This window comes from Choristoneura fumiferana, chromosome 7, assembly GCF_025370935.1.
Source record: "Choristoneura fumiferana chromosome 7, NRCan_CFum_1, whole genome shotgun sequence".
Lineage (NCBI taxonomy): Eukaryota > Metazoa > Arthropoda > Insecta > Lepidoptera > Tortricidae > Choristoneura > Choristoneura fumiferana.
The window spans coordinates 10937400-10962545 of NC_133478.1; the positions used below are offsets into that span (position 1 = coordinate 10937400).

At 35.5% G+C, this 25146-nt stretch overlaps 1 protein-coding gene and 1 pseudogene across 1 annotated transcript; one reads left to right on the forward strand and one right to left on the reverse strand.

Annotated features, from left to right (window-relative positions):
* Nucleotides 1-863: 863 nt before the first annotated feature.
* LOC141429424 (UDP-glycosyltransferase UGT5-like) lies at nucleotides 864-4733 on the forward strand. Its single transcript, XM_074089726.1, has 4 exons — nucleotides 864-1879; nucleotides 2908-3130; nucleotides 3358-3574; nucleotides 3904-4733. Exons 1-4 carry the CDS (start codon nucleotides 1058-1060, stop codon nucleotides 4187-4189), a joined length of 1548 nt encoding a protein of 515 aa, XP_073945827.1. The 5' UTR covers nucleotides 864-1057; the 3' UTR covers nucleotides 4190-4733.
* Nucleotides 4734-18434: 13701 nt separating this feature from the next.
* Nucleotides 18435-25146, reverse strand: part of LOC141429927 (UDP-glucosyltransferase 2-like) — a 6997-nt pseudogene continuing 285 nt past the window's right edge.

Below are 25146 nucleotides of genomic sequence, written 5' to 3' on the forward strand. Positions count from 1 at the left end.
ACCTCCTTTTTTGAAGTCAATTTTTTTATATAAAGTTGCTATTTATATGAAATAGGTGCTCAGATCTACAAATTCTTGGAGCCGTGCACCAAGTGTGTAGGTAGTACTTCCTATGGACCTAGAATTATAAAAAATTACAATAAAATTGTAAGTAAAGTTGAGACTCTAGGGCCTTGGTCAGCCGATATGAAGTGTTTCATAAAGGCCCTTTCTTCCCGGTTGATCAACACCTCTGGGGACCCAAGAGCTGGTACGTATTTATCCCAGCGGATCGCACTTGCGGTCCAAAGGGGTAATGCGGCCAGCATCATGGGAACTCTGCCACAGGCAGACCTTTTGGAAGGGGTTTTCTTTTTATAATTTTTATTTTTATAGTAACATAGATATATTTAGTTAAGGTTTCTTAGGTAAGTTTTCTTTGTCTTGTTGTATTTTATTTTATGTAATCTGTACCCTTATAAATTAAAGTTGGAGTAAAGTTATAAGTCCAAAAATTACTGATCCACAAAGTATTGTAAGGGGTTTTTTTTTAACTAGGCCGTTATAGTTTCCCGCTGCTGTGCAAAGGCTTCTCCTCTTGTCCTCCTCACCCTTCCGATCTGGCGCAATGCCAAAAAAGTTAAAGCCAATAAGCTTTTAGATTTGTAAAAAACCCTCAGTTCGCGACTAGCACTAGGTCGGTTTTTTGTTCATTTCGGCTTCAAAGCAAAATTATATATCTACCTATTGAGTATTTTAACATTATGCTAATTTCTAAATAATTCTACTCAACCACTTGTAAAACGATTAGCATATAATGCTTAACTTAAAAGTAAATTCATACTAATAGTTTGGCAGTAACGTTACTGTGCTCGAACAAGTACTTCGAATTTTAACCTTCAATTTGTGTGACACAAAATACTCCTGTAAAATGATAGCCAACGTCGCGGATGACCGATAAAATTTACCCACAGGCGCTTTTTCACAAATAACTATCTCAATAATATATAAATAGCTCTAGTGCTTAGTAATGCTTTAGTCTGTCTTCCGCTGCGCGACCGATCGGTACAGCATAACAATGAAACTCGTTGTGAATATCGTGTTCACACTTTTAGCTTTTACTGTGTCCGTGAATGAAGTGAGCTCTTTAAACATTCTTGGAATATTCCCGTACGAAGGAAAGAGTCATTTCTTTCTCTTTGAACCCTATCTTCGAGAACTGGCGAGAAGGGGCCACGATGTTACAGTCATATCGCACTTTCCGCAAAAACAGGCCGTCAAAAACTATACAGACATTTCCTTAGCCGGTTCAGTGAAGATTTTAGAAGATGCACTACCAATAGAAAAGTCTTATACCGCCTTAGTTAATATTATCCATTTTATAATCGACAAAGGCACAGAGAATTGCAGACAATTATTAGCAAATAAAGAAGTGCAGGACTTATGGAAAAGAAAAGCAAGATTTGATGTGGTTTTGGTTGAACAATTTAACAGCGACTGTTCCTTAGGATTAGCACATAAATTTGAAGCGCCGGTAGTCGGCTTGACATCGCACACGCCTATGCCATGGCATTACAACCGATTCGGTATACCTTATAATCCGTCGTATGTCCCATTTATGTTTTTTGGAGGAGGAACTAAACCCACACTATACCAACGTATTGAAGTAACAATTTTCAACGCTTATTTCAACGCTCTGTATACATGGTTTTCGCAAAGAGTCGATCAAAATACATTGGCGGAATATTTTAACGACGTTCCTCCTCTCGAAGAGTTGGGAAGGGAAATTAAGCTATACCTTGTGTACAAGAACTTTGCCCTATTTGGATCATCGATGGCTCCCCAGAATGTCAAAGAAGTCGGCGGTTACCACGTTGCAGCACCTAAACCGCTACCAAATGTAAGTATTAATATTATCATGTCCTCAAAATGACCTTCATCTGATACATGTTGAGTAGACGCAAAAAATGTTTACATAGTTAAGGGCTTTAGTTCAGAAAATTTAATTGATTCCTTTGTGTTACGAAGTTACCCATATAGTTTGTATGACTAACTTTCGTAACACAAAGGATTCAATTAAGTTTTCTTAACAAATCCCTTAACTATGTACAATTTTTTTCAATTCACCCACATGTCATAACTAAGCAATTAAAGGGTTGTGACATAGTTAATTAAAATAAACCAAACAAACCAAAAATGAATATACAATTTTTGGGTTCCGGAGCCAAAATGGCAAAAACGGAACCCTTATAGTTTCGCCATGTCTGTCTGTCTGTCTGTCCATCCGCGGCTTTGCTCTGGGACTATCAAGGCTAGAAAGCTGTAATTTTGCACGGATATACATATGTATATGTAAACTATGCCGACAAAATGATACAAAAACTAAAAAAAAAATGTTTAGGGTACCTCCCATAGACGTAAAGTGGGGGTGTTTTTTTTACATCCAACCCTATAATGTGGTGTATAATTACTACGACGATAGGTCTTTAACTACTAAACCATTAGGGGTTTGCTAAGGCGATTTTTCGATTCAGTGATTTTTTTGCGTGTGACAATGGTCACACCGGGTTTTAAAAAACCTATCCAACGATACCCCACACTATAGGGTTGGATGAGAAAAAAATCACCCCCACTTTACGTCTATGGGAGGTAACCTAAAAAAAATTTTTTTTTTAGTTTTTTATTGTACCGTTTTAGCATAGTTTACATTTATATCCGTGAAAAATTACAACTTTCTAGCATTGATAGTCCCTGAGCAAAGCCGCGGACGAACAGACAGACAGACAGACATGGCGAAACTGTAAGGATTCCGTTATTGCCATTTTGGCTCCGGAACCCCTAAAAGTGACGTGCCCATTGCGGCCTATTTATTGAATAAATGATTTGAATTTGAATTTGATATATCTATTTTATGTTATAAAATTCTAGGATCTCAAGAAGTTCATCGAGGAATCAGAGAAAGGCGTCATCTACATCAGCTTCGGGTCAATGCTAAAGGCGGCATCCATCCCGAGAGAGAAGCTGGTGGCCATCATAGCTGCCCTCGCTGAATTGCCCCAGAGAGTCCTCTGGAAGTGGGAAGAGCCAACCCTCCCGGGCAACCCTAGCAATATTTACGTCTCGAATTGGCTTCCGCAGAACGATATATTAGGTAAAGCTCCATCTGTGCTAAAATAAATGGAGGTGGGCTCTTCTACAAGGTCCATCCGGATCATTACGACTGTCTTACTCGCTAATCCCGCTGTCAAGCAGCAGCAACTTACGAGTAATAAAACTAAAACCATAAAATTATAAGACGCTATTGCCCATATCAGATTAGAAATAACAAACAAAAGATAAGCGATGCCGGGCAAATTACTTACATAGTATTTTTTTCAGCTCACCCAAAGGTGTTAGCTTTCTACTCGCACTGCGGCATGCTGGGCACCACAGAAGCCATACACCATGGAGTACCCGTCGTGGGGATGCCAATCTTTGGGGACCAGCCATCCAACGCAGCAGCCATTCAAGAGAGCGGCTTGGGCGTTGAGATTCAAGTCAACGAACTAACCAAAGACAATTTACTGAAGAAGCTCCGAACTGTACTTGATCCTGAGTAAGTATTATATATTGAAAACATGATCCGTATCGTAGCAAACTTATCACTTTTTAGCACGACGTGACGTCACTGGCCTTCACTCCCGAACTTTGACTTGCTTCATCTTTGTCATTATTTTGCTTGATTGACTAAGAAATAAATAAGTTTCCAATAATTTCTGATAATATACCGGACTAAGTGGAATAATATTTTATAATACTATTTAATTATTAATAATAATTATTAATATTGTTTTTCAAACTACTCAATTACTTGAACCAGTTATCTGACAACTAACACTTTTAGTCTTTCTGAAGATATCACAAACAAATAATACCTCATTACAGGTTTAGGCGCAAAGTTAAACTCCTCTCTATGGCTTATCACGACCGGCCAGTCTCTGCCATGGATAGCGCCATCTTTTGGACGGAATTTGCAGCCAGGAACAGCCACCTCACCTTCCGTTCTCCAGCTGCCGATTTGCCGCTCTACCTTTACTATAATTTAGATATTATTGCTATTTTTACTGTGATAATCCTAGTTTTAATCAAAATAGTTACGTTACTCTTTACAACAACGAAAACACAATTGAATGTTGAGCAGCAAGCCATAAACAAAAGTAAAACGTCGTAGAACAATTTACCTACCTACCTACCTACCTACCTCAGACGCAAGAAGAGGAGGTGTTATTGTAGTTAAAATATTAGGTAGGTACCATCAGCCAAATAATATGAGGTCTATCAATTCTCAAACAAGTTCCTATTAAATGAATATGTCGCAAGTCGAACTTTGAAGTTGACAGGCACGTCTATTGGCATTATTGTTTTATGATTAGGGTGGTAGAGCACATATTTGGCTGATAGTACTATGCTGAAAATTATGGATGAAAAATGTGAAGAAGTTTATTTATTTATTTTAAACATACAGCAAAGCAGTAAGTACCTAAACATTACATTAAATAATCTTGTTTGATATACATATTTTTGACTAATTTTAATGTTAATCAAACTTGGAACTCGAATATCGCCCGATTTGGATTCGATTTTTCGACGATTTATAGAACAATAAAAAATTCTGTCTGCAAAGAAGCGTTTTTGAGATTTATTTATTCTTTTAACCCAAAACTGTTATAATGTGCCATGAACATTATAGTGGAAATAAAGAAAATAAATACTTATGTAGACTTTGATTTTCAATCCCATTTTACTTCAGTTTCATGCTCACATGGAGTAGTAAACTTAGTAAATTGGGTACCTATTTAAATATTTAGGGGCTGTTTCACCATCCATTGATTAGTGTTAACTGGCGGTCAGATGTGATGCCGTCTCTATTTGTTTTGTTCGAATAGACGTAGACGGCATCACATTTAACCGTCGGTTAACGCTAATAAATAGATAGTGAAACAGCCCCTGAATTTAATGAAATGTTAACGAATAAAATTTAATGAATGAAAACGCCTATTGTTTATTGTGCTCAACAGAACGCTGTCTCGGAACGTTTAAACCGAACGCTTGTTGAGAAGGCGAGATGTATGTTGCAGGAGGCAGGTCTCAGTAAAAGATATTGGGGTGAGGCTATAATGACTGCTATTTACATAAAAAATAGATGCCCAACTTCAGCTTTAGCAGGACTAACTCCGGAGGAGAAGTGGACCGGGTCAAAGCCAGACCTTAGTCTCCATGTCTTTGGCTGCATCGCATACTCTCTCGTGCCTGAGCAAAGACGCTGTAAGTTTGACGGGAAAAGTAAATTGTCAAATTTAAAGGTCTACAGTATTAAAACAATGCTGCTGGTTAATTAGATAAATTTTAGGCCAGATTAGTCGCTAGAGGTTTCACACAGGTTCCAGGTATAGATTACCATGAAACTTTTTCCCCAGTGGTCCGCCACTCAACTATGAGAATTTTATTTTCATTGGCAAATGAAATTAATTTACACATAAGTCATGTTGACGTCACAACTGCATTTTTGAATGGCGAACTCACTGAAACAATTTATATGGAGCAACCTCCAGGTTTTTGTTTAGGTGATAAAGTATGTTTATTATCAAAGGGTATATATATATATACGGGCTGAAGCAGGCTAGAAAGATATGGAATTCAAAAGTCCATGCTTTGCTTTCAGATAATAATTACAAACAAAGTAAATGTGAACCCTGTATGTACACTAGTAGATAAGGTAATGATATATGTTTTATAGCGCTCTATGTTGATGATTTTTACATATTTTCTAGTCAAAATAGTTGTATTCAAAGTAAATTATTGAATTTATTGGAAAGTAATTTTAATGTAAAGAACTTGGGTGAATTGAAAAGCTGTTTAGGTATTAGAGTCACCCGTGATAGAATACATTTATGTATTTAAAAATTAGATCAATCCGAATATATAAATAAATTGCTTTCGAAATTTGACATGCAAAATTGTAAGTCTGTGGCTACACCTATGCCTGTAAATTGTAAGTTATGTTTTTTTGAAGGTGAAAAATTATTTACGAGTATCTGTATAAGTAGTATGTTTATCTGTTGCTTAGTACCCATAGTACAAGCTTTGCTCAGTTTGGGACTACCTAGGTTGATTGGTGTAAATTGACCAATGATATTTATTTATTTATTTATAGTCTGATTGTTGTCGTTTTAATTATATCCGCCTACCGGAAATCTCTTAAAATTACTTTAAAATGTACTTGCTGGAATTCCCTAAAACCTTCATATAGTAAAATTTCGGAAACTTCTCACAATTTTGTACGGGGATTAAAACTTTCCGTAAGTAACTTAAAATTCAATTTCCTGTGAAAATTTCCAGAAATGTCCGAGTACTTTTCCAACTTTTCGAAAACTTTCTGCAACTTGCACAACCTAAAACTCAGTCAGGTTAATTTATTTCGCAATATTTAAAGATTTTAGTATAAGTATAAACAAAGAACGCCTTTAAACAGATGCGTCTATACTCACTATCATTGAAAATGATAACCTTGTTCACACTTCAACTAACAGAAATAAATTGAATTTCCGTTCCTTGTTCAGCATAAATGTAGATAGTTCAATTGCTGGGTAAGGTCTGCATTCTGAACTTTGAATATGAAACTACCACTGCTACCTGCTAATACCACAATAGCACAATTATTGTTTGCCAAATGTTTCATTTGCCAACTGTTTTATTTCCCAACTCTCAATTTTCTCCGAAACCGAAAAAAAATCTCAGTGTATTTTCTTATTGTTTTATAGAGCACACTAGGTTAGGTTAGGTTTATTTTATGAAAGTGCCGAAAGTAATATGGATTCACAGAAAATCATGACTTGGGAAATAAAATAGTTGGCAATTGAAACATTTGGGAAAAAATAATTATGCGAAAAGGTAAAGAACCATTTGGGCTGATTTTTCCGTGAGCCCGGTACGGAACTGCTGCTAATGAATTTCCTTCCTGTTTTTTCTTTATATAAAAAATTTAGGGCTATTCAAGGTCAAAGTGAGGCTGTTACTGGACCAGTAACAGTAAAAAAACTAAAATATTGCTAACCGTTGCGCGTGATTCGGTAAATTAAGAAAAACGTTTGCTGTCTAATGATAAAAAAATCTAATAATCATCATCATCTCGGCCTATTATAGCTATATACGTCCTACTGCAGGGCACAGGCCTCCTCTCAGAACGAGAGGGATTGAGCCGTAGTTCTCGCACGGGCTCTATCCGGATCGAGAACTTCACACACACATGGATTTTTTCGCAAATGTGTGCAGGTTTTCTTTTGATGTTTTCCTTTACTGTAAGGCTCATGGTAAATTTCAAATGTACTTTAACACATAAATTTCGAAAAACTCATAAGTGCCAGCCCAGGAGCGAACCCACGATCCTCTGCTTGAGAGGCCATAGGTCAAACCATTAGGTACCACAGCTTGCTTTCAAATAATATCTAAACTAAAAATGGTTTTTTTTATTTTTTTTACTTAGTGTTTAGTAGAAAAGCACACAAAATGTGCCGACCCCTATAGGAATAACAAATTGTGGTGAATTTTTGGCACACAAAACGAAATACTTCAAATAGCGAACCTACTGTGTTAAAAATAAAGTTGTGTTAAATACTTGTGATGTATACATATCATTTAATAATATTGTAAAACTGTTTTAAAAAAAATATATACCTCGTTGAGTTTCTTGCCGGATTCTTCTCAGCAGAGGTTTTTCCGAACCGGTGGTAGATTTTTTTTTGACATTCATAAGTGCTTGTTATGGCCTAAATTGAATAAAGATATTTTGACTTTGACTTTGACTTTGAAACTGTATGAAGTTGTCACGAGCGTTGAAGATGATAACCTCATTAACTATTTTAGTAACTCCTGATAATGACGAAGATATCTGTTTAGTTGATAAATATTATGTTTCTTCGTCCAATGTTTACGTGCCTACGTAAACATTGATTGTACAAAAATTTGCAAGTAATGTAAGTGGGGTAGAGTTGTGAACTATGATCCGCTGTGGTGACATCAGCATCGGAAGCGTGTAACTGCAAAAAACATGTCATTATAGTCGTCAAAGGTGGTTTTCAACTAAACTGTAGATTTCAACTAAAGCCTCGTTAAAAATATAAGTTTTTTTACATTAAATAGCTCTTTAACATAGAATAATATCAACCAATCAATTAATTTTATAGGAAACTAGCTTTTGCCCGCGACTTCGTCCGCGTGGAATAGGAACTTTGGGAAATATTTAATTTATTTAGGATACCTATTCTGCCAGCAATAGCACATAGAAAGTTCTACGGTTTACTGAAAATAACATAATACTTTAATACATTGCTATAAACATACATTTATTTTTTGTTCTTCCATTCTTTGGTAAAACATACATATTTTGCGGGTAGCCACATTTTAGCAATACGTGTATTCTAACCCTGCCAACACAATAGGAATAATTCTTTATGGTGAACTCTTGACATCTTACGTCCTTTTTTGTAAGTTAGGAGGGTAGGATTATAATTAAAGCGGCATTTTTACTAAGCATAGCTACACATACTTCCGATAAATATACTTATAGTAAATTTGTTTGGAATTCCTTACGAACTTTCATCCCCATATTTTCAAATAGGTCGAAATTTGAAAAGCGCCGGAGTAAATGTTTTTTAGGGTTCCGTACCTCAAAAGAAAAAAAAATGGAACCCTTATAGGATCACTTTGCTGTCCGTGCGTCCGTCTGTCTGTCAAGATCAAGACCCTTTATCTCGTAATTACTATTTATTGCCACGACAGCAGTATAAGTATTATTATCTTTTACACTGAGCCACGTCACTTCTCCCTTTGTCTATGGTTTTAATTTCTTAATTTCTTTTTTTTTAATTTTATTTTTTTTCTCCGTCTGACTGGGGCAAAGGAACTGGCTCATGCATACATGTTTATTTAACGTTTGGGCTCCACAGAAAACCAGCGTTACTGCACATAAGAAGCGGCAACACATGCTGAGTGGAGACCCTTTTTGGTATCCTGCCGTGTCACCTAGTAACATAGTTTTAGTGCTAGTTCTAGTCTTAGTTTTAGGTGGTACATTTTGGAGCCAAAATAAACTTTTCTTTCTTTCTTTCTTTCTAAACGCGTGGAGTATCGGTGTCGAGTTGAAATTAAAACCCTAAAATCAGGTCAATAGCCCCGAAAGCTGTGAAAAAAATCACTCTTCTAAGTTAAGGAAATCGAAAGCTTCAGTCATTAAAAACGTGTTTCCATACAAATCGCCTTAACAGAAAAAGTTATAGGGAGGGTACTTCCGGCTTGGAGTTTAGCATAAAGGTAGCTTTTATAACACAATAAATAAGATAATTCTGAAAATCATATTTTTTTATGTCTGACTGTCTATGTCAATAAGCCATCTAAAATGACCCCACATTGTGTACATTTTGCTTATAAGCTTAGAAGGGTCTGACTGGATATTCATTAATATCTATAAATTTGTACGGAACCCTTGATGCGCGAGTCCGAGTCGAATTTAACCGGTTTTTTTTAGTTCTTATCGAATACCTAAACACAAAGATTCATCGATTTATCTTCGAAAATGACGACCTTCTATATAAACTTTCATCCCCTATTTGATCCTGTGACAGAATAAAAAAAAACGCTCGAACAATTTATCCTATATGCCTAAATGCCGAGTTTCATAGGATTCATCGATTTATCTGTGACAATGACGACGTTCCATATAGACCTTCAACCCCCATTTTATTTCCTCGCAGGTAAATTTTTCAAAAACGCTTGAACAAATATCTATTTATTTCTTATTAGTGCTCAGCTCAAATGCCAACTTACAAAAAGAACCATCCATTATTTATCTTCGACAATGATGATCTTCCATATAAACTTTCATCCCCTATTTCAGCGGTTATTATTTCAAGACTTTATCCCTATCCCGTGGGAATATCGGAGTAAAAAATAGCCTATGTGTTATTCCAGAGGTCCAGCTACCTACATATCAAATTTCATGGCTCTAAGCCCAGTGGTTGTTATTTCAAGATTTTATCCCTAGGTATCCCTTGGTAATACCTATCGGGTCAAAAAGTCGCCTATGTGTTATTCCAGACGTCCAACTACCTACATACCAAATTTCATGACTCTAAGCGCAGCGGTTGTTATTTCGAGATTTTATCTTTATCCCGTGAGAATATCGGGATAAAAAAGTATTCTTTGTTTTAATCCAGGTTATAAACTAACTTTTCGCCAAATTTCATCCAAATCCGTGAGCCCGTTTCAGCGTAAAGAAGTAACAAACATAGTCACTCACAAACTCACATTTATAATATTAGTAGGATATATCGCATATATCGCATTTATAATATTATATATAATAAAATAGTATAATAGTATGGATGTATATACCGGGTGTGGCCTGTAGTATGAGCAAATAATTAAGACATAGATCATACTCTGAAATCAAACTGAATAACATTAGTTCAGCGACTTTTTAAAATAATTAGTTTTTTAGGATTTCTCTGCGGGATAAAATCAGAAATGATATCCGCAGTAGAACCGGCGCGGCCCACTCCGCGATACGATTCTATAAGTATCAAAACACTCCACTCCAGCGTGGCATAACTCAGCAGTAGGTACTCAGCCCACAATGTTGATGGCTTAAATTTGCTACTTACTTCTTGAAAATACACCAACAACACATTTTCCGAAAAAGATATAAATAATACTTTTGTCGATTCTCCATTGCATGAGATTGTTGTAAATCTTGTTATACAGTTTTTTTTTTTTACTTTAGACATAGACATTAACTTGCAGTGACTATTTGCACCATCGTTAAAATGTTTTCGGGAGTACTTACCTACACGGTATCTCAGTTCAGTTCAGTTTCTTTATTTGCTTTCAACAGATAACAAGTATCATGCAAAATTGTGTACAATGAAAATAAAACTAAGCCTAGATCATGCATATACAATTCAAAATTAAATTCAGAATAACATTTCACAAAAGACTGATAAATATTCACATTTTAAGATAAGTAATACATAATTATTTTAACAACACTGAGAGATTGAACAAACGTATAGATACTTTCAAACAGCGAATAGACGAAGTAATAATAAAGTGAGGTGATTTTATAGATATTATTATTATTTCATTCAATGTCAAAAGCAATAATTAGTCATATAATTTACCAAAATACTCATCGAGACTGTAAAAGGGTCTCGTAGCCAAATAACTTTTAAGATTCTTCGAGAATACTCTCAGGTCTTCAGACCCTTTAATATTATCTGGTAGGTGGTTAAATACTTTAATTGCTATATAATTGATGCTTTTTCGGAACAAAACAAAATTCGACCGTGGTAGTGTAATATAATGATTTCGTCTTAACGAGTAACTTTGACTTTGGCCAACCAATTTGTATGAGCTTTTATTTTTATAAACATGTCTGGCAATTTGGTAAATGTACAATCCAATGACAGTACTAAGACCGTGCTTCGTGAATAGATGTCGGTGTGTAGTAGGAAAACATTTTTCTATAATTCTAATGCACTTTTTTTGTATAAGTAGTATTTTGTTTATACTAGTGCTATTTCCCCACACTTCAATAGCATATTTGATAAGGCTTTCTACGTATGAAAAATAAATCATTTTAAGTGTATTTACATCAACAACTTTTGCCATAGTTTTCATTGCGTAACAGGCTTTTGCGAGTTTTTTGGAGATGTAGTCTATGTGATTATGCCACTTCAAGTGTGTATCCAACTCAATGCCCAGAAACCGAGTGGAATATGTTTTATTTATTGGTAAATCCAAGATAACATCACCAGAGCTCTCCGCTCTTCTGAAAATCATATAAAAGCTTTTATCATAATTCAACTTTAAGCCATTTGCATCAAACCAATTACACATACTATTCCAATTACGTTTTGTCAACTCTTGTAGTGAATTGTATGACTGAGATTTGAATATTATACTGGTATCATCAGCATATAAGTATGGAGTTCCGCCTGATAAACTTTCTGGTAGATCGTTGATGAAAATAGTAAATAAGAGTGGACCAAGTACAGAACCCTGCGGAACTCCACATCTAATGACGCTATCGCTTGAATTTGTGATAGTTTCATTTCCATTATCATCATTATGCTTAAGTTCAACATATTGACGACGATTACTCAAATATGAAGACAATAGCGAATGAACAGAGCCCCGTATACCGTAGTATTCTAATTTGCGTAATAATATTTTGTGGTCTACACAATCGAACGCCTTACTAAGGTCACAAAAGATACCGGCACATTTCATGCCATCATTAAGGTTATTCATCACCTCAGAAACTAGCCCAGTAATTGCCAAACTCGTGTCCTTGTGTCTACGAAAACCAAACTGATTAGCGGTTATATAGTTTCGTTCATTCATGTACTTTTCTATTCTCACTGCTAAACACTTCTCGAAGACTTTGGCTATGACGGATATTAAGGAGATTGGTCTGTGATTGTTCATGTCTATAAAACTTCCCTTTTTGTGTACGGGTATTACTTTAGCGTGTTTGAGTATGTCAGGAAAAACACCAGCTTTAAAAGAATGCATAGTATATCAAAATTACTCTTTAGGATGGCTGTATTTATATCGTCAGGTCCACACGCGTTACTATTTTTTAAATTTTTAATAATAGCAATAATCTCAGGTTCTGAAATTGGTGATAGAAACATTGACTTTTCATTGTCAACTTTTTTCTTTTGGAGATATAAATTGTAGTCCATGCTTGAATGCTGTTTATTATCGTTTCCAATATTCACAAAAAAGTTATTGAACATATCACTTATAATCTTAGGGTCAGTTATAGTGTCATTATTTATTTTTATTTTCCATTTTCTTTCTTTGTGCTGTTTTAATTTTCCAGTATTTTCTTTTACCAGATTCCAAACCGCTTTAGATTTACATTTTGCGTTATTAATTCTTGTTCTTGAGTAGATTATCTTTGCTGTCACAAGTATTTTTTTAATAATGTTTTGATATAACTTGTAATATGAGTGCAATCTATCATCATGCTTACGTCTCAAATTCAAGAGCATTCTTCTTTTATTTCTACAAGACTTTTTAATGCCTCGTGTCAGCCATTTTTTATTGTTGTCGTATTTAACAGTAATACTTCTAACTGGATAGAAAGTGTTTATGAGTTCGTTAATGATATGATAAAATCTTATTATTTGTTGCTCATGGTCACAATCACAAAATACGTTCCACCAATCAATTAATTTTAGAGCATTTCTGAATTGTTTATTAGCTGCTTCTGTGTAAAGTCTCTTTTTAACTGTCTTCCTAGATCTTTTGTTAGATAAACTACGCACATTTAACGATATAACCTGTACATCATGATCGGAAAATGAGCACGGGACTATCATCGTATTAGTATAATCTTTTATATTCGTAAATATATTATCTATAGTAGTGGCAGTAGTCTGAGTTGTTCGGGTCGGTCCTATAATAGTAGGCTCTAGATTATGTTCTCGGAGTGTTTGTAAAAACAGTTTAGAATTTGGGGCTGAATTGTCTGCTATATTAATATTGAAGTCACCGCAGATTAGGATTTTATGTTTATTAAAATTATGAAGAATATAGTCTATTTGTTTTATAAAGAATTTGAAATTGGATTGAGGACATCTATATACCATCTATATATCTCATTATCATCACTCATTTTAATTAATTTTAATTACTTTATACCAACAATAACAACAGCATCAGCTTTATATTAATTAATTTCCCGCTTTATTATTTTTTTTAATTTGCGACCGTACTCGTACCATAGAGCTTGATCAGCGTGTTCTGAATTACTAAATTTCGCTTGAAAAAATAAACCTTGATTGTCATTGGCTTACAGCAGTTCGTACTCATTTTTAAGCAACCAATAAGCAACCAATCACATGACACGCATATTTAAGGAATCTTGATTATCAAAATCGATTTCAGTATTCTTTTTTCGAATGTTATTATATTACTCAGTTCCGTTTATGCCAATCCAATTTATAGAAAGGGTTAACCAAAGGGGTTAACAAAGACGCCATTAACCCGACCATAGACATTAATGATGTGAAAACCTAGAACCTATTGTAAAATAATTAATCTCTTCAGTAAATCGATTAATTTATTAATTGAATAGATCAAAGTATTTTTGTCCATTTTATGATTTAAAATACTTGATTTAATTCCAAAGACTGTTTATTCAATTATAAAAGCAGTAACTATTTTTTAATTTTAAGGTAATTAAATAATAATCGCTTATTCAATCGAGTATTAATCGATTTTTATAATGTCAAATTTTCCACCATCTCTACGCTAGTCTATGCTACTACAGATTATACACGAATTTCGTTCAAGAAATAACGTCAGATTTTGAAGAAGATTTTTCAAATGATGAATTTTTTTGACACGAATTATAGATAATTGTGATCCAGTGGGTCGAAATCGGTTTGCTTACACTTTCCATAAATTGGATTGGCATAACGTATATGGGTTATTATGTTATACTATAACCTATGTTATAATATTTGCACCATAGAGCATAGAACTTAAAACAGACTTATAACGTTAGTTATTATTGTATAATTTTTGACCATATAATTGACAGATTATACTATAAGAGTAGAAAAATACTTTTTTTTACTTACAGGTATTCTAGAAAACCCACAAACAAATATTCGCAGATTTAAAAAATATCGAACTTTAGATTCTACAAATGCAAAACAGCTTTCTTAAATAATTTATTGAATCAGGCGTTACTTTGCGGAACTTTCTTAACATCAATAAAATATGAATTACTAGTCGCCAAAATTCTAGGGGTAAGATGAGGGGGAGAGTAATAATAATATTCTAGGCGACCCTTATTTAAAAATAACGCATACTTTAGGCAAAAGCCACTTATTTAGTACCTAGGTAGGTTCCTAACCTAGGTAGATCTCTGTTTTGAGTTCAACGATAGCGAATCGCCTAATGTAAAGTTTTGGCAATGGTCACGCATCGCTTTTTCTACCCAAGTACTCGTACAAAAACAGGCACCTAGTTACTAACTAATGGAATATTGTTAATTGCACATCAAATAAATAATTGCCTATCAATTTATTCTCATCATTTATATACCTTTGTACATCAATTAAATTATTTCAATACAAAAAAAAACTAAATGTGTAGCAAAACTAATACTGCAGATAATTCGAAAATATACATCGACACAAACTATACAAAAACACAAACTACAACCACATCAAAAATACTGACAGCACAGCAAAAAAAAATTATAACAAAAATTGAACCGACTACAAAAAAACCATGAAAATAATTTTCTACCAGTCTGAAGTCGGTCGGTGCCTCAGCACGAGCCAGCAGGAGTGGAGTCCTATAGTCATCTACCTCACCTACGCACTTTATATTGGGCTTCAATCAAGCCTGCTGGCTCGTGCTGAGGCAACGACCGACTTCAGACTGGTAGAAAATTATTTTCATGGTTTTTTGTAGTCGGTTTAATTTTTTGTTATATTTTTTTTATTTTTCATGCTTTTTAGTGTCAATAGTTTAATATCAACTGCTCGTCACCTTTTACGAAATACTGCTTTTTCCGATGCAGAGCCGTTCATTATTGAAGAGTCCTGGTGCTTCACCACCCGTTTTACCTATATGCGTTACGAAGAGCATAAATTGCATAGCAACTGTGTCAAAGTAATTAAAATTCAACCCGTAAAATACTTGTTATTGAGTAGTAACTCTGATGGTCAACTGTCTTCATCATCAGTTCCACTTAACCAAATGATGATTTTCAAGAGCAAATGCACGAGTTACTACTAAATTATATCCAATTGACTATAGGTGACCATACAACATTTGAAAAGTTCCCTCGAGGTCCTTAAGATCCAATCATCAGATCCTGATTTGGTGCACCTAATTGAAGACATTCCTAGACGACCGCAAAAAAAAATTTAAATCGGTTCATAAATGACGGAGTTCTGAGGTAACAAACATTAAAAAAAATACAACCGAATTGATAACCTCCTCCTTTTTTGAAGTCGGTTAAAAATACTGACTTCACAGCAAATTAACTAAAGCTTGCGTAGATGGTACTCATTATCATAGCAAAATAACTTTTACTGTCAATTTGGCACCGAAAAATTAGGTACGACTACGAGCGGAGCGAGGAGCGTTAGGTACAATGAGGGCTATCGCGAATGAATTCGCCGCTAGAGGCGCTAGTGTAGCGTGAGGTCTCCGAAATGTCAAATCTCATAGTTTTTGGGTGAGCTACGCGGGTTTATTTATAATTAGAATTATTTTGTGAATATTTTGCAATATCTGAAATTAATTATGTCAAATATGCGTTCCGGGGCAATGAATGTCTGTGTTTTGAGACAGTTTTGTCTTTCGGAAACCTTTGTCCTCCCTTTTTTCTGAACAAAACGGGGACTTTGCAACATTGTGGCATGCTCGATATTTTTATGGTACGGTTTTAAGGTGTATTAAATATGATTTTAATCTAAACTTTGTTTTCACGCCCGTAATAACAGACTTTGAAAGCCATACTTAAAAACCTCACGCAACAGTGCGCCATCTAGCGAGACAAAAAACGATAGCCCTCATTGCGACTACAACGCGCGAGCCGAGCGAGCAAAGCGAGCGCACCGCGGCAGCGGCCGGCAAAGCGCCAGAACCTTATTTATTTAGGAAATAATTTGGCCCCTACTAGTGCTGGTTTTGTAAAAGTATATACATGCAGAAAATAAGTTGATAGGTAATTACATTCCGTGAGCTCTTCCTCCGCTTCTAGGTTTCGGGGGAAATCGGAAGGATTCGTGTTGTAGAAAATGACGATTGTCTTTTTGACTTAGTAGCAATCCATCACGCGGAGAGTGCACTCGTTGTGCTTTCATTGAATCATATAGAGCAGTTAAAACCACCACTTCTTACTCACTTACTCACTCACTTATTCACTTACTCACTTATTTATTTAGTTTATTTTCAGAAAATTGATTTCTATAGAGGGTCAACTTAAAAAGGATATTTCTGTAAATAACCAATAACGGGAAATTGTTTATAATAAAATGTATATATTTTAAAAAAAAAGAAGCCGAAAGTTTCAAATACCTATTGTAAATATTTTAATGAGGTTCAAGACCGAGTTATAGAAGTAACGAGGATTTTGAAAAGTACATTAAAAGAATATTAAACGAAGCAAACCAAAAATATTATTTGACATACCCAAGAGAAGTAGACACCGTATATCAGCTCTATATACTTTCAAACAAAAGTAGTGTGTTAAGGCGGGGTGTTCTCTATTTAAATAAACGATGGAAAAATTCGAAAATGCTGATTTTGTTCTATTTGTAGCATGACAAAAAGTCATAATTGTATTAAAATTAGAAAAAGATAAATAAGCGTAATATTATTACAGTAAGGTTTATTTTGTACCTACTAATGGTTATTCTTTACATAACTTATTACGGTAATTTCGAAAAGTTTTGCAAGTTGATAACAGAACAGAACCGCATATCACGATCGCGTGTCATCGTCAATACCCGAAGAATGCTTCTAAAATCCGAAGGTTTTTTTAAGATCTCAGAGTGTATTATGATGTGCTAAAATAGAAGCTATATTTAAAAAAAAGAGTTACAAGATATGTTGTGCGTTAGTCATTATTAGCTGTGCAATAATAAAAATGCTTTACTTTAAGATAAATAGCGGTACGCCATGAATATAGTTTGCAGTTTATTACTTAATATTTTGAGTTGAGTATTTTTCTGTGCAATCAGTAATTTTGATGTGAATTCGGTTTTTTTTTGGATAAAAGGACTGTGGACTTTTTTTGATGTGCGTTTAATTACTTCCCCTAACTCTCCACCATCTTGTTTGATAATCTTGCCGTGAAGCAAAGCGCTTGCACTGTTGTGTTTCGGCGTGGAGAGTAAGACAGCCGGTGAAATTACTGGCACTTAAGGTATCCCATCTTAGGCCTCTAGATTGGCAACGCATCTGCAATACCCCTGGTGCTACAGATGTTTATGGGCAGTGGTGATCTCTTACCATCAGGAAACCCACTTGCTCGTTTGCCATCCAGTCGAATAAAAAATAAAAAAACTAATTCGCTAAACGATACCGTAATAGCGAAGCTGTGGGTAAAGGCTTGTGACTAATAATTTAAGCTCGAGACTGAGGAAATAATCAACACAAACATTTCATTAACTAAATATCCCACACATTACAAGGAAAATGGTACCTATCAACTCATTAGGCACTCAGACTGAACAGCACTTATTATGTATTTGCATACATAATATTAATATATAATTAATATAAACTCACCTTAAATATATCTAATCCAATTAGGTGAGTGACTCAGTGTCTGCATTTATGTGATATATAAATTTTGGATATCTGTGAAAGACAATCACTGAATAGGAAAATCGACGACATCATCATCATATCAGCCATAGAACATCGACTGTTGGACATAGGGCTCCTCCATAGACCTCCAGTTGCTTCGGTTGGAAGCCGCCTGCATCCAACGTGAGCCTGCGCCTTTAACCATGTCATCTGTCAACCTCGTTGGTCTCGTTCCAGAACTTTTCGTCCGCAACGGACATCTGTTCCCCGTGCTATATACGACCTGCTCATTGCCACTTCAACGAGTTAATCCGCTTGGCTATGTTGCTACCCAGCTGGGTACTATAATTATGTAAAATAAAGAAAAATAAAACAAAAGTTTTGTTTATTCCATGGAAACCAGCTATTAAGTACAGACTCAGTAGATACTAAGCATCAGGCACGCTTAGATTTTTTGCTCTGCTTCTTTTCGCTTGCTTTACCAGGTGACTTTGATCGACAAACTCTCAAAGATAATCTAATTGCTCCTACTAAAATAACGACGAAGATAGAAAACACACAAATAACGTCTAAATAAAAGTGTTGGTATAATGGAACATTAGCTGCTGCCGTCCGGAATGTGAAGTTTGTGTGACGAGCAGCGAACTCCGTCCAGTAAATGGCTGTGTCGAGCGGGGGCATAGGACGATCGTGCCAAGCTTTTGAGACTTGCTTCACTCGCTCTCGAAACCTGAAGCAATAAGAAGTAGCTAAGTAACATATATATTTTTAATAATTTATTGAATCTGGCTTTACTTTGCGGAAGTTCATATCAATAAAACTTAAAACAATTAGGTACCTACTATGCTCACCTCCATCTTTTTATTTTTGTTTTATAGACGGACAGGACAGGTAGATAACATGATTAAATAACATTAGTATGTGACGGGGTAACTATTCGAGCTATTTGACCGCTAGGTTAAACGTCATTTATCATCTCAAGTTTATTAACACAATGGATGGACAAGGCGGTATTATTCTTAGACCCTGTCCGCACTGCGAATTTTTTTCGCGCGGTTTTTTCTCCCTGTTCTGTAACACACTGAATCTTATACGAGTAACCGCACTGGTGGAAAGAGATCGCAAAGAAATCGGAATATAATTCGCGCGGAAAAAAAACAATGCAGACAGGGTCTTATAAAAAGTTAACAATCATCATCTCTTTTAATAATACTGGCTGAAGCGGTACTGAGAAAAAAAACCACAAAAACCCGACTGGTGAAAGGAGCCAGAGATGGATTATTCGCAATAGTTTCTTCTCCAGTAGGTACTTTTAATGGCACTACTTCCATTCGCACTAGAAACGCTACCAGTAATGAAGGAAGGAAATTGTAAATAAATCAAAGCGACAAAGGATTCGCAATAATTTGTCGAAAGGAATTACAGCGAAAAATCCCCCGCGATACATTATTTGAGGGGGGTTTTCTTATTCAGCTATAATTTTTTTCAACCTGATAGTGATGCTGAACTTAGTTTAAGTATTGAATTGAGGAACACACGTCTATCTTAATGTACAAAAGAAACAATATTTTCTATCGGCGGTTTGAAGAGACAATCAAAACGCTACTTAAACTACAATAATTTCATGAATGCCTTGTACGAGTATATTGGTAAAATTACCTCCACGTTTCGGCCAATAGACGTATCGAAGTCATATAAGCAAATAAAAAAAAATACAATCGAATTGATAACCTCCTTTTTAGGGTTCCGTAGCCAAAATAGCAAAAACGGAACCCTTATGGTTTCGCCATGTCTGTCTGTCCGTCCGCGGCTTTGATCAGAGACTATCAGTGCTCCTCGTAGAGAGCTGTAATTTTGCACGGATACTCGTATATCCAGTAATTATGCCGGCATAATGGTAAAAAAAAATAGGGTAAGTAAAGTACACCCATAGACGTAAAGTGGGGATGTTTTTTTTTCTCGTCTAACCCTATAGTGTGGGGTATTTTTGGATAGTTATTTTAAAATCATTGCGAGGTTATAAAGACGATTTTTCGATTTAGTAATCTGTTTGCGTAATATTCAACTTTAAAATACAAATTTTCATTAAAATCGAGCAAAAACTAGACTATTGTTTTGTAAATTTTGGAAAAAATCATGATGGTAACTAGTTAGTATATCAAACTTGCTAAGGCTAAGTTTTCTTGAGAATTATTAGTAGTTTAAGAGCAAATAGCAGCCTATAGGCTAAACTACAAGGTATAAAATATATCTAAACTTGGAAGATTCCCCACAAAATACAAAATTCTTAGAAAAATATTACTTGATTTCTTCTCAACAGCTACAGAACCCTATCTTGGGCGTGTCCGACACGCTCTTGGCTGGATTTTTAAAGTTGGTCAAAAAGACATGATTAATTCCCGGGTGTACCTCCCAACCAGGTGGACAGACTGGTTTGACGGTCAGTAATACCTATAAGGTGTTAATAATTATGAGGGAAAATTGCTAAAGCTTCAAACATCATAAAAAAGTAGCTTTTTCTTCTTACTTGACATCCAAAACCTTTCTAAAAGCAGCCAGAAGATTTTCTTTATTTAAATCTCTTATTTGAACCTGCACTCCTAGTCCACTCTCTTCTATTGCGGCTCCGTTGGCAGGTTGGTCACCTAACACTGGCATTGCTACTATTGGAACACCAAAATGTATCGCCTCAGTCGTTCCGCCCATGCCAGCGTGAGAAAAGAATGCCAATGTATTTGGATGACCTGTAGAAAAAAAAACTTTTTAGAACAAACCAACTCAACAAATCCAAAAGTAATCCTTACTATTCTATACTATAACCTACATACAATAATATTATTATAAAGCAGTAAAAAAAAAAAAATATAATATACTTACTTCACGTACAATAGTCGGTCTTATCGCTTAAAAGCTCTTCCAGACAACCGTTGGGTACAAGAAATATATAGTTACAAAAGTGGCGGAACAGAAACAGAAAATAAAAACAAAAAAAAATCAATAACATTAAAATAAGATACAAAGACTATTACATACATGCAATATAACAATACATAAACCACTACATAAACAGATTAACATAAGGCCGCAAGGGAGAAAAGGATAGAATAGGAAATTAAAATAAATAAACACCTGAGGACAGAGCTAGGCAGTGTCAAAAGTGAGCTAACCTTACTAATATAATTATAATGTAAAAAAAAAAAAATATAATGTTTGTTTGTATCGCTTTCACGCTTAAAATAGTCAGTCAACCGTATGAAGATATTTAAGACTCTAGGAACGACCAGGATAATTTTTATCTTAGATTAAATTACCTAATCAACAAAAAAGTAGAAAACCCCCGACATTGTGAACGATTTTGATAAAACATGTCTAAGAACCATTGCTAGAACCTTGTTTTCAATAAAAAAAAACTAATTCAAGTTGGTTCACCCATTTAAGAGCTACGATGCCACAGACAGACACACATAGCAGTCAAACTTATAACATCAATCTTTTTACGTCGGGGGTTAAAAAATGGAAAACGATAAACAGTCAAATCTCTCAATATTGTTTTTACAGGTCTCGAATTCCGCGTTTTCTCATAACAGTTACTTAAGGATAATATTCACTAAATTATTTCATACTCTCTTGCGACAATCAGAGGCCGTATTGTTATAACGTGCTGACGTTCGCGATCGCATTTACCATCTTTTTCTACCCTCGTCTTATACCGTGTGACAGAAAGAAGCGGTGAAAACGATCGTGATTTCAAGTGTGATAGACAGGCCTCGGGATCCCAGAAAGAATTTGTCATCCTTCCCTCTGTCTACAGTGCATAGTTCATTAATAAAACATTAGGTATTATAGTTACCTAAAATGTCAACCTGAGGCAACCAACTGTCGGTATAAAGTTTATCTTGAGCTTTTAGTAAAGTCTTGTTATTCCTTTCCAGATAAACCTTTGGGGTAGTTCCGACACGACTTCTAAGATGGCTTTCACCCTCTCATGAGACAAAGAGGAGGGGCTGATCACTGATCCAAAACTTATGTATATCACGCCATGCTTCGCTTCATCTACAAATTTCTTTAGTGTCTGTAGAAAAAGAAAGATTGTTTAAACCACATTTTAAACACAAAAGCTTATAGCGTAGGTACTTGACGGTTACATACACACATCCTTACCTCACTTATTCCTAGGGTACTAAGTACTTATAGTTATTATAAATGCGTAAGTAAGTTAGTGACATATGTGCGTGTGTGTTTGTTACTTCATCAGGCTAAAATAGCTGCACGGATTTGGATAAAATTTGGTATGTAATAGCTGGAAATCGATAATCCATACTAATAATATAAAAGCGAAAGTGTCTGTGTTTGTATGTTTGTCCATCTTTCACGTTGAAATGGAGCGACGGATCGACGTGATTTTTAGCATAGAGAGAGTTTATGGGCCAGAGAGTGACATAGGCTAGTTTTTATCCGGAAAAATGGACAGTTCCGAGGGAACAGCGCGCGATAACCGAATTCTACGCGGGCAAAAGCTAGTAACACATAAGTTGCATTTATCCCGATGTCCCACGGCTTTGCGAGCAAACAACCGCTGGGTTGCGAGACATGAAATTTCATACAACTGTTATAAATGTGACGTCAATGAAATCCAGGATGAAATTTTCGGAAATCCCGCAATTTTAAATCATCTGCCGAGTCTTATGGAAAAATCTAATCCTATCCTATCCTACTAATATTATAAATGTGAAAGTTTGTGAAGATGTTTGGATGTTTGTTATACTCAATAACGTCTAAACCGCTGAACCGAATTAGATGAAATTCGGTACACAGATTGTTTGAGTCCCGGGGAAGGACATAGAATAGTTTCTATCTCGGAAAATTGCATAGTTCCCGCGGGATAGCGATAAACGAATACTACGCAGACGGAGTCGCGGGCAACATCTAGTAACTTATAGCTTAACGTTACACATCTTACTTTCTACTAATAATTCGGAATTTGGTGAATGTGTGCATGCGTGTGTGCGTGTGTTTGGTAGGTAGGTACTCTTTCACACTAAAATGGCTGGATGGATTTGAATCAGATTTGGCATGCAAAAATAGCTGGATCTTTGCATTACCAAACACGTAGTAGTCCCGTTATTTTTATGGATTCAGGATAAAATATTGAAGTCTCAACCACTAGATTTAGAGACGTGAAATTTCACACGAGTATTTTTTACGCACGTTAATGAAGACCACGGTGTAATTTTTGGAATTTTGCACGGGATTTTTTGCAAAATATCGTAATTTCAATTCAAATGACAGCCACGGGTAGAGGCTAGGTAGCTAATCTTTAAATGGACATCGACCATATATATTCTATTTAAAACTTACACCATTTAAAGGCTTTGCTTTCGAAACATGATAACCGCCGACTTCTATTACATTAGCAGGAAACAACCTTGAACCAGTCAAAATAAAGTTATGATACACAAGTAAAAATTTCATTTCGCCAGCCAGTTGATCCAGGGGGGAATTTCATCGAAATATCGAGCGAGGGTATTCTGATCGCTTCTTTGCGTAACGAAGTAGTACAGTGTTCTGAAATACACGTCGAATAAAACTCTTTCAACTCGTTGGTACAGCGAAGGCTTTGTGCCGCCTTCAAGGAAGTGGAATGGAACATAGGCCGTATTATAAGGAATACCCAGCCGCTGATAATGCCAGGGCATTAGTATGTGGGACATCATTCCAACCACGGAGCCTTTAATTTGTATGCTATACCAAATGCACAATCGCTGTTAAACTGTTCAACAACCACCACATCGAACTTAGCTTTAGAATGAACTAAATCCTGCACTTGTTTATTTTTCACCATCACTTCACAATTTCTTTTCCAGTGAACTAGGAATAGCGCAGTATTAATTATGCTTGTATAGGACTTCTCAACTGGCATATCGTCTTTGAGGACCTCGATGGTTCCCGCCAAACTGATGTCCTGGTAATTGGCTGGTGGGTTCTTTTCTGGGAAATGGGATATGACTGTGACATTGTTCCTCTGTTGGCTAATTCCCGTAAGTACACGCGGAACACTAGGAAGTGCTTGTTCCATGGTAAGGAAATATGCCGAGAATATTCAGAGATCTAACGTACTTGTTAGAACGAGAATACTAAAGTGATTGTCAAGTTCATGTGCGCGCCGAAGGTCGATTCACCGGCGGAGACCGAGACGTGGGCTCTGTCTGCCTGTCACGGACGCAACTGACTTCATTGCGTATATTTACTTATAGAAGTAATTAAATAACGCTAATCTATTCATTATCTATCATTCTGTGATACCACAAAGTTCTAAGTTTTATGTTATTTCTAGATAAATGTATAAGTATTATTTAGATACCTTAATTATATAAGTTAATTTATAAGTGTTCCTTAAACCTCTTCCTAAAAAATACATGAGGTTAAAATAGCATAATATGTATGTATAAGTAATTAATGTAATTAATTTTAAATTGCCGCGCCAACAGGGCATCATCTATATATAAGAGAAGAAACTGACTGACTGACTGACTGACTGACTGACTTATAGATCAACGCACAGCCCAACCGCTGGGTCTAGAAACTTGAATTTGGAATATATGTTCCTTAATAGGTGTAGACGCGCACTAAGAAAGGATTTTTCGAAATTCCCACGGGAATAGGAATAAATGGGATTTATATTTTCAATTCGAAATGGCCCTATTTCCGAAACTATAATTATTAGAAACTTCAAATTTGGCATGCAAGTAGGTAATAATAACAGCATAAAACACTTTCAGG

Coding starts and splice junctions, on each gene's coding strand:
- LOC141429424 (XM_074089726.1), top strand. CDS start 1,058: ATGAAACTCGTTGTGAATATCGTGTTCACACTTTTAGCTTTTACTGTG. Junction 3,131..3,357: donor TCCGCAGAACGATATATTAG/GTAAAGCTCCAT, acceptor TATTTTTTTCAG/CTCACCCAAAGGTGTTAGCT. Junction 3,575..3,903: donor CGAACTGTACTTGATCCTGA/GTAAGTATTATA, acceptor ACCTCATTACAG/GTTTAGGCGCAAAGTTAAAC.